General features: G+C 33.5%; 2 protein-coding genes across 2 annotated transcripts in view; both read right to left on the bottom strand.

The window, feature by feature from the left end:
• LOC114731430 (dnaJ homolog subfamily B member 6) overlaps nucleotides 1–14,077 on the bottom strand; it is a 23,033-nt gene extending 8,956 nt beyond the window's left edge. Inside the window, exons 1-2 of the mRNA XM_028918591.1 lie at nucleotides 14,067–14,077; nucleotides 8,910–8,912 (exon numbers count right to left, since the gene is read on the bottom strand). The gene's annotated coding sequence lies outside the window, so the exon portion shown is untranslated. The remainder of the gene's footprint in view (nucleotides 1–8,909; nucleotides 8,913–14,066) is intronic.
• Nucleotides 6,280–7,106, bottom strand: LOC114731431 (auxin-responsive protein SAUR78-like). The gene has a single exon (XM_028918596.1). It carries the CDS (start codon nucleotides 7,104–7,106, stop codon nucleotides 6,711–6,713), a length of 396 nt encoding a protein of 131 aa, XP_028774429.1. The 3' UTR covers nucleotides 6,280–6,710.

Here is a 14,077-nt window from a genome sequence, read left to right as displayed (position 1 = left end):
TAACTCCTTAAATCCTATTTATAAATCATTTCAAATATATTTTATATATTTAAAAAAATTTTAAACTTTATTAATTTATATTTAATAATTTAATAATTTTATTCCTATTTAATATTTACCATACTTTATATAAATAAAATCAACATAATAATAAATAGAAAGTAAAATTATATATTTATACAAAAAAAATTTGTTATTATTTTATAAATAGAACAAAAAAATATTTTTTTTTCTTTATTTTATAAATAAGATAAGAGGAGTATCTCTTAATTATTTTAGACCCCCTGTGTTACGCAAACCATGGGCTAGCTATAAGTTCTTTTTTTTGAAAAAGGGCATTAATGAGTAAGGTCGTCGCACGGCGCAAGCTGGCTTTAATGACATTAATTAGCATAAATAAGGAAAGTCGTAGAAAGGAAAGGAAAGGAATAGAAAGTGGCTAAACAAGTTGCAGCATAAAATGGTAAACATTGAATGAAGGGTCAAGTGGCCTGTTAGTCTGACAGATTAAAGGGTCCTATAATTACCTATCACATGTCCCTATCACACTTCAAATATATATAAAAATAAGTATAAAAAAAAACCCAATAATTAAAACTCAACTTGCTTATGCCTGTGCTCGCTTTTGAGTTTTGGCTTCATGGTCCGACTAGCTCTGCTCAGTTGTATGTTGATAATGAATATTGTCCCACCCACGGTCAAGTGACCGGTTCTATCCATTCCTTTTACTAATATCTTTTTTCTTATGTATCACACTTTCTAAAAATATCTCATTTCATTTATGTGAATAATAATGGTATTATTATTTTAATTAAAACTTCTTCCTTAATTTATGCGTTGGCTCCATATCTATTTGATAACCGTACAGGAGACTGCTCTTTTTCGACTGCAAGCGAGAGCGATTAATTATTTATAGGGAGGAAGCTTGTGGCTCTGTCATTTTCAGTGAAGGAAAAAATCTGCTCGGCGTGAATGAAAAACCAGAGCAGAGATCAAATTTAAGATGACGCATGAGAAACGTCATGGAGGAATTTTGTATGAAGGTCCCAATCGAAGCCATTCGGGCGTTCGGGAAACAAAACTGGAAACGACGCCGTTTCGTGATGACCAGACGATCTGGGGGCCCAAGAGTAGGCACATGGGGCAATCGAACTTCTCGGGTGGGCGTAAATGGGCTCGGGCTATTAGCTATTCATTTCTTCGCAAAAATTATAGGGTTTTTTTTTTTGGGCCAACATCGTGTTGTTCATTCTAAACGCTATGCAAAACCACAGCACATGATGTAATTTAAAAAAAAAAAAGAAGCACAGGAGATATTCAAATTTAGTTATTCAGGTAAATAAATTAGAAATATAACTCAAATTTTTATTTTTCGGATATATTTTTCCAAGGGAAAAAAAACCCCCTCCGGTGGGGGATTGCAATATCAGGCGGTGTTTCGTTCGTTTCTTACTTTCTTAGGGGTTAAACTAAAAACAGTAGCCAGTCTGTTAATTTGATGGCCACGCAATCTCTTTGTTTAAGGAACCAAACGTGTCAGTCGATCTACAGATATATTATTAATTAATCATTAATTAATACTCCTCCGGTTCTTAATATAAAACCTAATTATTTAGTTGATTTTGATCCTAAATGTAAGACCTATTTCTCATATTTATTAATGTTTCCTAAATTACTCCTATAGATACTCTTGCAATCATAATCAAGTAGAAGAGGGAATGAGATATTAAAAAAGATGATTATGGTGTTTTAGTAAAAAACATGTTATATTTCTTATAATTAACTAACTTACCTAACTTTCTTAATCTAATCAAATTAGTTAAATAGGCTTTGTATTAAGGATCGGAAGAGTATTAATAAAAACACTTGTCAAACCATTTTGACAAACACAAACTAGGTAAAAATTGAACACAATATCAACCAGGCCTTGTTCTATATATATAAATGAATGCTATAAGAAAACACGAAGAAATTTCTGAAATTAATTTTGTGCATGACACGAAATAAATTTCAAATGCGCATCATATAATATGTTTTGGCCGTCCCCATTTCGTACGGCAAGTTCGACTTAGATGCGACAGAACCATAGTCGAAATAGCATGGAGGGTCAGTCAAATTCATGAGGTCAACCTCAGACGGGGAAAAAAACAAGAAGAACATCAAAGATAGACGACACTAATTCCCCAACTCTTCAAGAACAACCCAACATGTCCAACTTTACCGTCACAAGGTAATGTCCATGTTCTCTCACACGCACTTATATATATATATAGATATGGAAGTTGTGTGTGTTGATGTTGAAGACGATGGGAATGAGAGGAGGGAGTAATAAGCTGAAGGCAATGAAATGGATGGGTTGGAATTATAAGGGATTGGTAGGGTCAAAAATGGGAAGAAAAGGTTACGTACCAGTGAGGGTTGGAATGGACGAAGAAAGCAGTCGGAGATTTGTGGTTCATAGGAAGGTTCTCAGCGACGAGCGTTTCTGTGAGCTGCTCTTTAAATCAGCTGAGGAATTAGGGTTTCGCAATGAAGGAGTTCTCAGAATCATATATGAACCATGCGATTTTGAACGCTGCATCCTCAATTCTTCCAATTACAAGCCTACCAGAATCGGTAATGTGAGACGAAAGTATCATCATTTCCTCCGTAAATTCAGACTCCTCAACTTCATGTTTAGTTAGTGTCGTTCCTCTTTCTTTTCTGATTCATCTCTTTCCCGTCGCAGCCAGCCGTATTTTCATCGTGACTTGACCTGGATTTCTATTATATTCTTATTGCAAATGGATTTCATAAATTGTTAGTGTGTGTATCTTTATCAGGCACAGATTCAGACTTCAGAGCTGTCATTTCTTTATATTATTTCTTACTTGATTAGCTTGCTCTTCCAGATAAATTTTGTTATGCTGTTTCATTTATATGTATATTATTTGGTCCAAGTTTTACTCTATTAATTCTCCCTCATTCTAGACTTTGATCGTGTTGATTTTCAAGTTTAAAATTATGCCAAAATTAACTGAATGAAGAATTAACATAACGTAAAATCAATAACAAATCGCAAAATTCTGTAAATACTAAATACTACGAGTCCGAGAAAATCATGCTTAATTCGGATTTTTAGAAATTCGATGAAACCAAAGCTGCTTATGCAATTAGGATAAGCTCTAATCACAATGGGTTTTCTTGCAAGTTCATGTGGGTGAAGAGAGGGGGCCTAGGCCCAAGCATGACATTTGGTCTGACCTCAAGGAAACTATCTTTCCACTGGCCCACTATTAACCTTTTTGGGTACAAGGCCCACTAATAATCTTGGACTCGTCCTCAGTGCATTTTGTGTATATATATATTGTTGAACACTGCAGGTCCCATCAACAGGTAATCAATTTTGTATTCTTTGTTACCCGAGTTCTTATTTTCTTTTGAAAAATTAAAAAACCTTTCGGATATTAAAGTTAAATTCTCTTCACTGAGTATATAATAAAATATATCTCAAATAGAAGAAAAATTGAAATTGACTTTATATGCAGTCGACTGCTCTTTCTTTGCTCTCTCTCTCTCCCCCCGCCTCCCTTCCACCTGTGTATTTAATATGTATTCACTTTAAACTAAAACTAAAAATTAAATACGCGATCGCAATCTCCATCAACGTTTGTCTTCTCATAGATATGACCACGTCACACCAACCATATAAACTTACAAGTTACAATTCAAACTGCGGGCGAGGCCCCAGGTTTTTTCCATACCAAACTATAATACTGCTGTATTTCTATCATATTAGAACAATTCTGCTCCCAGCTTTTGAATATTTGTTTTAAAAAAATTTTCTTAAATTATTAAAATCATTATGGGGACGTTGTGGATATTAACTTTAAATATTAAAAAAACCTAACCACCGAATCTTATCTCACGAATCACGAGCTGATGAGAGGACCAACTTGACTGATATGTTTTCAGTTTTTTTTAAAAAACATAAAATTATGGAATAATTATTCCCCGAAAGATTAAAGAGTTTTCAAAATTAATCTCAAAGAGAGCTTTTCACAGTGCTCCTTCCTCGAAAATTTTCAGACTTTTATAAAGGCGAGTCATTTGTAAACAACAATATTAAATTTAATATTTACTCCAAAAATTCAGTGGAAAAGAAAAAGAAAAAATCCCAAAAAAATGACTGTTAAATTTTAAAATTTTAAATCAGTATTAGTTACTATACTCGTAAAAAAAATATATTTGAAAAGTAACTAACAAGATATTTTTATCATAATTCCTGATTTGAAATTTTAAAACTCAACAATCATTTTTTTAAGGAATTTTTCTTTTTAAAAAAAACCCTATCCGTTGTTATTGACTTATATATTTCCCTTAATTTTCCTTCTGATTGCCACTTGGTATTACGTGCAGAAGTACAGTTATGTACGGATAATATACTAGCTAGTCCCATACATCTGAATATTGATTATGATTAATAAATTAAATAATCACGTGTGCAGTTTTAAATGAATGAAGTGGGCAACAATTAGTAGTGGATTAAATAATAATTGTTGGTCCACATATAATCTAAATCAAAATGTCTTGGCAGAAACAACACTAAAATTGATGACGTCTCATTAGTGGTGCCTTTCATTCCTAACCACAAATCCATTTGTTTTGTCTACTAAGTAATTTCTTCATATGATTATAGGACTGCTAAATCTTATCATGCCAAAAATTTAAGTGATAATATAACCTTGCACGTCTGCTGCGCCTGAGGAGCATCTAATGAAAACGTAGGGATAATTCGATCGGACCAAAAACAATGGAATGATGTATATAAGCTCCACATTTCTACTTTTACTTTAAAATTTAATTAAAACAATCTCTTTAGTAGTTATATATTGTATAGTAAATCTAATTTTATTTTATGTGATTTTTTTTTTACATGTTCATGCCTTAAGATCAAACTCACTCGCAGTTGACATGCCAATATTGCCTATGTGCAATACAAAATTGTTACCATGGCCGTTTAGCCTTATAATTTCAAAAAGTAATTATATTTTACTCAAAATGATGTACTCATATCGGATGTTGGCTAGAAGAAAATTGTAGTTCAAAATATAAGATGTTGTAAGGATAATTAACGTGATCTTCTCACCCATATTAGATACTATCTCCAGTCTTTAATATAAGAGCTAGTTGATTAATTTGAGTAAATTAAGAAAGCTTGTTAAGTTAGTCATTTGTAATAAATATGTATTGTTTTTCTTAGAATACCTTTATTAATCATGTGTATTAGCTAAAATTATTATTCGATGACATCTTTAATATATGTAACTATTCCAAGGACTATTTAAAAAAAAAAAAGATAAATATGAGAGGCAAAGTGAATTGAGATTTTATATTAAGGATCAAATTGAAAGTCAAATTAACTTTTATATTAAAAATCAGAAGCTAGTATGCATAAGAGAGAGAGAGAGAGAGAGGAAGGAGGTGAGAGGTAATAAAAGTGTAATACTAAAAGGAAGTACTTCGTCATTTTTCAGGGGTAAAATAGGAAAAATTCTATCATTTTAAGAAAGCGAGAAAAACTAACAAATTTCTTATATTATGGACTGGAGGGAGCATTTAATTAATTATGAACCACGACTGAATTGGTTCGTAAATAAGAAAATTTATTTTCATTGAAATATAAATCACTGGAATACTCAGTTATTAAATTATAAAATCGTATGATATATGTATTTGTATACACAACGTAAAAGATCATTGCGTCACAAAACGTATTTATTTAGCGGCATAAAGAGGCAGAATCTTTTGAGAATTTTGACCGCAGAATCTTCTTTTTAGTTGTTTGGGTTTAAACGTAATGATGATGATGTTTAGTAAAAAAGAAGACTCAGGTTTAAAAAAAGGCAGATTAAAGACAAACAATCATTAGAAATATCGACGACGTACGCTGGTCTCCTTCCCGGAAATGGACTCAGCATCTGGCATCAGCATATAGACGCCCATCTCATGCTTATTACACTCACATTTGTTGTATTAAAATTACAAAGTTTAAATTTAAAGATATTTTATTCTTACATTTTAATTTTTAATATATATATTAATCTAAAAACTGTAATTATTACTTGAAAATTTAAGAGTTACAAATTTTAAATTTAAAGGGTCTGGATAAGTACTGCGCAGGAGAGGTCCTGTACCGAATTTTATGACCACATACATCAATAGGTTACATTATATCGTTGACAAAGAAATGCAGGAAGCAAGCTAAATCCATAAAAGAAATCGAAATTTAAAATACTAATTTGATGATTGCATTAATCTTCCTTTTTCAATGAACGACGAGACCAAACACAATAATTGCCTTCCACCTCAATCACTTTCATTAAAAAAAAAAAAATTCATATATATTGGTGTTGGTGAACATACAATATAATTACTACCACATAATAAAGAGTAACTCTCTAATTACAATTTCTCGGACCGAATCATCATCGACCAGTGAAAAATGGGCTCCGATTTATACACAGTAAATGAATCCTCACTTCGTCCACCATGATGCATTATTTCGTCGAAGACGCTGTAAGAATCCACAAAATTACCCAAAACCACCATTTTTTTCCTCCTTTTTTTTTTTTTCTCTAGTAATAACAAGCACCCTACCTATAATCTGAACATAATACGCACGTAATGAATCAGAGAATAATTAAAAGTGATGGATCTCTGTATGTGAATCAGCATGCGCAGGTGTAGAGCTCAGCCAGCTCGTGCATGGACCCCATTTGCGTCTCGGCGTTTTCAAGCATCCACAGCAAGTGCTCGAACAGCACCACCTCACACGCAACCACCACCGCACCGCCGTCTTCCTCCGACTCCGACGCCGACCGATCCACCAGCTCCTGAAAAACAGGGTGCTCCAGGACGTCGGAGCTTACGAGGTAGCGTCGTCGCGACTTCCCAACGTAGACCGCATGGAGCGATTGTTCTGCTTGATTATGATCCGCGGAGAGGCTGTGATGAAGTTGGTCGTGGCTTGTGGAGGAGCGACCGCCGCCGCTGCCGAGCCTGGGGAAGGAGGGCCAGCGCTTGATGGCGGACTTGAGCTTCGTAAGCTTTCCGAGTTTGGCCATGGGAGAGTAGTTTTGTGATGAGAGAAAGCGAAGGGAGGGCTTGGGGGATTATAAAGGGAGAAGACCAGGGAAGAGGGAAGGACAAGAGAGGGGGCCCACTGTACAATGGAACAGCTAAGAATGAGATGGTTGGGGCATACCATGCACAGGCCCAGTTGCTACTCCTTTTGTTTGCTTTTGATCTTTTCTGGGCTTTGGGATTTGCTTCCGATTTTACTGTCTTACCCTTCCCGCTTTGTCTCTTTCTAAATTCATCTCTCAAGTCTCACCACAATGCTTGCTTCTTCCTCCTCTATTCTTTTTTTCATGTTATTTAAATATTAAGGATTGTGAATGGAAATTAGCCTTGTTTTGAAATAGAAATTGTCACCTTATTTTTATTATTATACTACAATATTATTCATTTCAAAGGCGACAATTAATTCAGAATTTCAACGATTTAAAGGTTGTAAATGAAATTAAACATGTAAGCTCTCATTTATGAGAGAATTTTCAGTCTCTTAACCTACAAGATTATGAGTGACTGACATGTGTTACTACTGCTAAAATGAAGAAAAAGAAATCTCAAGAGCTTGTAATGTGGAAGCTGGATAAATAAATAATGGATTAGGTATAAATGTTGGTGTTATATATATATATATATATATTTTTTTTTTTTGTGGGTGAGTTTGCTAATAATAAAAGCAGAATATATAATGAGAGGCCAACAAAATGAAGGTGTTGGTTGGCATGCAAGCCTAACCCACGTCTCCTGATCTGTTATTCTAAGTGTGTGTGTATAACTATATATATGTATGTACTGTACTTATATTCTTTTTATTTTTTATTTAAAAGGAAGAAGAAGAAGGAAGGCAAGGGGAAGTGGGTTTTGTTGATGGGAAAGAAGACACATTTGTCGTGTACAGGGTTTGATTATGGGACAGAGGGGTCATTAAAACTTCTGCCTTTCTAGCTCAGCAGATGGGTCCCCCTGTCCTTGCTCTCCCCCCCCCCCCCAACGCCCCTCACGAGCTACTTCTCCATTTCTGCACTTTGTCTTCTTCTCTCCTCTATGTCCAAACGCTCCACCCACTTCCACCCGTGTTTATATCTTTAATACTATTTTTTTTATTCTTAATATAAAAATTAATTGAGAGTTAAATTTTTCATAAATATAAAATTTCAATCTATTTTATGTTTTATTTTAAAAAAAATATTCTTGTTAATTGTAAGGGGTTCTTACTAAGGGATAATTTTAATCATCCAGTGCATATAATTAAAAATAATAATTTAATATATCAACACACATTTGTGATAAATAACTAATTTAACTAGTTTTCTTAGTATCATCAAATTAGTTAACTAGTTTAACTGCTCATGTATTAATATTGATGACTTTGTTTCAATTATTTAATTTACTTAGTGTAAAAATCGGGGAAAAAGTTTATGAATTCCGGCAATCCCCCGTTTGTAGTTTGTATTTGTCAAGGTATTCCTATCCCAAAACGTACATACATTACATAGGCATATGAGTCGCAACGCATATATAACTTGAAATTTGGGCCTATATGAAGGGAAAAAAATTGTTATCTTGCGCAATGGAAAAGAAATTTATTACTATGTGATCATAATAAAATATGAAATGGTTGCTTGCAAATGGCACCCAGATGCAAGCGGCAGCCATTGTGTGGTATAATTTATTAATCATTAGTAATTACAATCGCTAAACTTTACCTCACACATTGATGATTTGACCGCATTTTCCAATTTCCAAGGGGACTCGCAGCATACTACACTTAATATAAATCACCTGTAATATACTACCTACTTTTAGTTTTTAATATAAGACATTATTTGATTTTTATTTTAATTCTAATTACAAGAATCTAATATATTTTATCTTTTATATTTATATATTTTTTCTCAAGATAGTCCCTCTAATAATAGTAATTCTAACCAATAAACTTGATTAGTAAGGATATTTTAGAAAAGACAACACATGTTTATTACAAATAACTAATTTAACTTATTTTCTTAATCTGCTCATGTTAGTTAAATAGCTCTTATAATTAGGACCGAAGATAGTATTTTCACATATCAAAGAATACATTAAATTAATAAAAAAAATTTAATTTTACTCTTGTTAAAATTTTTTCTCTACATTTACAAATTATTCTCATATCTCTTCCTTCCTTCTTTGTTTGGAATGAAAATTAAATAAAATTAAAATTAAAAAATAAACATTAAATATGTCACAAGTAATCTATATTTATGACTAAAACTTTTTCCTACCAGTGACTTACGTCTAGGACTAGTATAATAAATTTATTGTAATTACCAAAAATTAGACGCAAAATGAAATGTTGGCATGTATGAAAGAGACGAGATGAGTGAAGAGAAGGAGCAGGATAATTAGGATATAGGAAGGGAGGGGGCAAGAGCAGCACTTATGCCGATGCCATGTCTGTGGTCCAACCCACCACACCGCACACTATGACTTCATCGCACCACAATAACACCAAATTCATGTCTCCTTTGGTGTAAAGCGACCCCCTTCTTCTAATTTTGCCCTTCCTTCCCCACCCCTTCTTTCTTCAGAGCCCATTTTAATACGAGACTCAGTTAACTTATTTAGATATATTTGAAAAAAAGATAATAACTTACCTTGTGATCAGTTTGGTATGAGGGAAAAGGATAGGAGGAAAAGTGAGAGAAGAAAAAATTTTAATAAACTCAATTTAAAAAATTAAAAAATTACTCTTTTATCTTATTTTTTATTAAAATTTTAAAACACTACTTTTCTAATTTTTTAAATCGAGCTCATTAAATTTTTTGTTCTCTCCCTTCATTTTCCTCATACCAAATATAGGATTAAAGTATTTATATATTTTTTTTCAAACTAATTTGTCATTATTTTAAATTGATATATAATCTAATGATACATATAAATATTTTAAAATAATTATATAACATATGTTATAATTAAATAATTTAGTAATTTTTTTTAAACTATGTAAATTAATTAAGTAATTTTTATATTAAAATGACTATTTTGTTTTCGGTGTCGACAGGTCAAATTAGAATCTTATTGGGGCTCTCAACGTCGATATCAATGAAATGTCATCCCCCGACTAACGGATATTAATGTTGACCTTTTAACTCCATATTGACTTCGGGTCTAAAAGCACTTTCAATTTTGCCTCTTGACGTCGTGGTACTCTTGGACGTTCTCATCGAAAGACGTGGCATGTTATAGATAAGTTGTGACTTGTTAACCAAAAATGAAAGGAACAATTTCCTCTTCAAAGGAAAAATTCAGTTGAATGCAAAAAAAGAAGTGTGGGGAATATGATGGTGAATATGTGATGGGGATTGATGGCAGTAAGAGCAACTGGGAGAGGCAGGATAGGACGATCGGTGTATGGATGAGACGGGAGGGGTGAAGTGAGGCCAAGTGTGTACAACCAATGGGCCAACATGGGCCTGTGGTTTTTGTGAAATTGTGTGCTGTGCCGGTGCGTAATTTGTCATAAGAATGAAATTATCGGCTTTACCAACAAAATTGATCTAATAGAAAGTGTTAGTCTCTCACAACATGACGAATCAAGATTCGAATTCTTATTAGGAGAGGTGGTTACATTTAGTGTTCGACAATATCTCGGATAAGATTACTTTCAATAGAAAGATACTTGTGTTTTAGCAAAAAAAAAAAATTATTAGCTTTAAAAATGAATAATGGGTTCGCCAACACTTAAGGAGTGTTTGGTAACATGAAAAAAATATTATTCGGAAAAATGAGGTAAATTTTTTTACATATTTATTTTTTGTATTGTAAAAATATTTTTAAAATTATGATTTGGTTTTCATCTAAATACACCCCTTAGTCCAAAAAGAAAAAAAATAATGGGAAAAATATTATACAAGAGAAAACTCTCAAAAATAATAAATTTTTGGTGGTCTAACACCTGTTGTGAAAACATGCAATGTGTGTCAAATAAAGTCCCACATGAGAAAAATGAGAAGAAGACTAAGTGTATAAATGAGATTAAGCATCATTGAGGGGGTAAATGGGCCAAGAGAAAAGTGGGCCTCGCGCACACAACAACGGGCCACCAGAAGGGAAATGCAGTTGAAAACTGGCGATTTCCCCCCTGCGCGTGAATTAGATGTGGCAACGCCTCATTTTACGAAAATTATTTTAAACTTTTGTTAAATTTTTTAAATAAAATTTTGCTTACCGGAAAAGTCTTATTTTGGACTTGTTAAAAATAAAAAGGGTTGCTGTCTTGTTTTGTGGCCGACCGGACGCGTCTCATGGGGTGTGACCGAACGTTGTGTGCACCAACGTTCGTGTTGTTCCGTCTCCAACGGAACCTTGCGTTGTTTCCGTCATACCCATTCGACGAAACAGAGGGATGCGTCTTCCGGTGATGTGGCCATTCGCATCTATATAAGGGATGGTTCAGAAAGCGTGAGGGCAGATTGTGCTCGTCTTCTTCCTCTTCTCTGTTCCCTGCGTTACAAACTCTTTCGCTGTTCTGCCGCCTTGCTTCGCAAGAGGGATTCGTTTGATCCTGGGAAGTGCCGCTTCCTGTTGTGTCGAGGGGTTGCGGAATATCTCTCAAGGACAGTGTCCTTGCGACGCAACTCGAACTGGATTTTGATGTTCCTCCTTTGCTGCTGCCAATAACACCATTGTTGGTCATTTGGTCAAATTTTGGTTTTAATCTTTGTATTGGCTTTGGTTCTTATAATTTTATAAAGATTTGGTGTGAGTTTAACAAATGATTTTTATGCTTAAACTCACAAGTAGCCCTCATGAAAGTATAATGATCAAAACTAACGATTTGAAATAAGAGGAATCAAAATCAAAATTCGATAAAACTGTAAGGGCCAACAATAATATTAACCCTAAATAATTTTTTCCAATTTTTTTTTTTAATATTCTCCTTCCCTGTTTTTCCCCATTTTTCTCTCCATCTAGATGAAGGCTAAATTTGGCAGTAGAAGTAGTAGGGCCAGGCAGGCAGTTGAAGGGCGTTGTTACTGCATGGGAGTTGGGTGCTGGGGGTGAAGATGGGCATCAATCCTATCATAGGGATCCCACATAGTCCAGCTAGCTACCCTGCACTGCGCACATAGTAGCATTAATAAATAATCATGGTAATTAAAAATACCAGGTTGTCTGTTGTCTCTCCCACAGCAACTGTCCCGCACCTAAAGCCCATTTGCTTATATCGTGCATATCCTCCCCACCCCACACGCTTCTTATCACATCCTAAATGCTGTCTCCTCATCTTACCTTCTGCCTTTAAACAGTCCTATTTTCCTTTCTTATTATAAGACTAATACTTGACGAGATTAAAAAAAATAAAATAAATAAATTACTTAATCATAATATATATTACATGATTTTTCTAAAATACTTATACTTATTATCAGATTATATATTGGTTTATAAGTTCAGTAAATTAGTTTTAAAAAATGATAAATATAAATACTTTAAAATAATTTATTTGGTTTTTTTAATCTCTTCAAATTAAACAACTAGACTTTATATTAAAAATCAAATATAATATTTATATTGATATTGCGAGTGAAAACCATTCGTAAAATACTATCTCTAGCTTTAAATATAAGAGTTATGTGACCAGTTTGAGTAGATTAAAAAAATAAATTAAATTAGTTACTTATAATAAATATGTGTTGTCTTTTCTAAAATATCCTTAATAATCAAGTGTCCAGCTAGAACTACCATTATTAGAAAGACTATTTTAAGAAAAAATAGATAAATATGAGAGACAAAATGGATTGAGATCTTATATTAAGGATCAAAATAAAAATCAAATGAGGTCTTATGTCAAAGATTGAAAGTAGTAACTCTCTAGGTAGAACTCTTGTCAACAACTACTAGATGTGAGTTTTATGCATAAGAAATAAGTCCCATCACTCCCATGGATTCTAAAGTGAGTGTTCATCACTTATGCACAATTCATACTATTAATAAAATAGAAAAGACATATCAGCAAGCGTTTAGCAATCGAACGGAATCTTTGTTAAATGAAAAGATGAATTTTTTCTTTCGGTTACTGTCTTACAGACTGTTAGAAAATTTTGAATCTTAATTCTTATTTTTTTTTTTTTCCAATACAATAAATGGGGTGTTTGGAATACTCCAAAATTACTTAAAAAAATATTTGTACATAAATTAAAATAAAATTTTTGTCACAAATTTAATTCATATACTGTAAAATTATTTTTAAAATCACGGTTTACCCCACAAGTTTATGAATCTCAATTCTGAATTCATAACTGACGGTGATATACTATTGGACTTTAATGGGTCGAGATCGAAAATATGCCGCAGTTTCATAGAGACCCAACAGGCTGGCCCAAATATTTGAAGGACAATTATACCATTTAGGTTAGTGGCGTTTTTCTCGTTAATTTTTCGTTGTAGGAGACTCACCGTGATCCCTGAAATCCCCGCCATTTTTCACGGCCTTGCAGCTTCAGAGGGCAGCACCGGGCCAACATTATTCTCAGAGCCATGGCCTCGGCAACCGCAGCCGCCGCGGTTGTCGCAGAAGGAGGCTGACATCCAAATGATGTTGGCCGCCGAGGTCCATCTTGGAACAAAAAATTGCGATTTCCAGAGGGAGCGACATGTCTTTAAGCGCCGCTCGGAATAACTTTGAGCGAAATTATTGGCTCTCCAATTTTGCCCCTAGTTTGCTTCATTCTTTCTGTCCCAACAAATGAAATCGGGATTAGCTGTTTTCTTTCTTCGGTGGGGATTCTTATAGATTCCTTAAATTTTGATAGTGGCAGGAATATTCTGTTCTGGACATTATTTTTTGTTTAAATTTTTTAAATATCCTTGTAACAGCTCTTTTTGTGTTAGACAAACACACATCCATGATTGTTTACTAAAACGGTGCATTTTCTGTGCTATCTAATAACCAATGTAATTATTTCTACAAATGACAAGA

Source organism: Neltuma alba, unplaced genomic scaffold (genome assembly GCF_004799145.2).
Source record: "Neltuma alba isolate B1F8T4 unplaced genomic scaffold, ASM479914v2 tig00012831_pilon, whole genome shotgun sequence".
Lineage (NCBI taxonomy): Eukaryota > Viridiplantae > Streptophyta > Magnoliopsida > Fabales > Fabaceae > Neltuma > Neltuma alba.
This window is presented reverse-complemented; position numbering and strand designations above follow the sequence as displayed.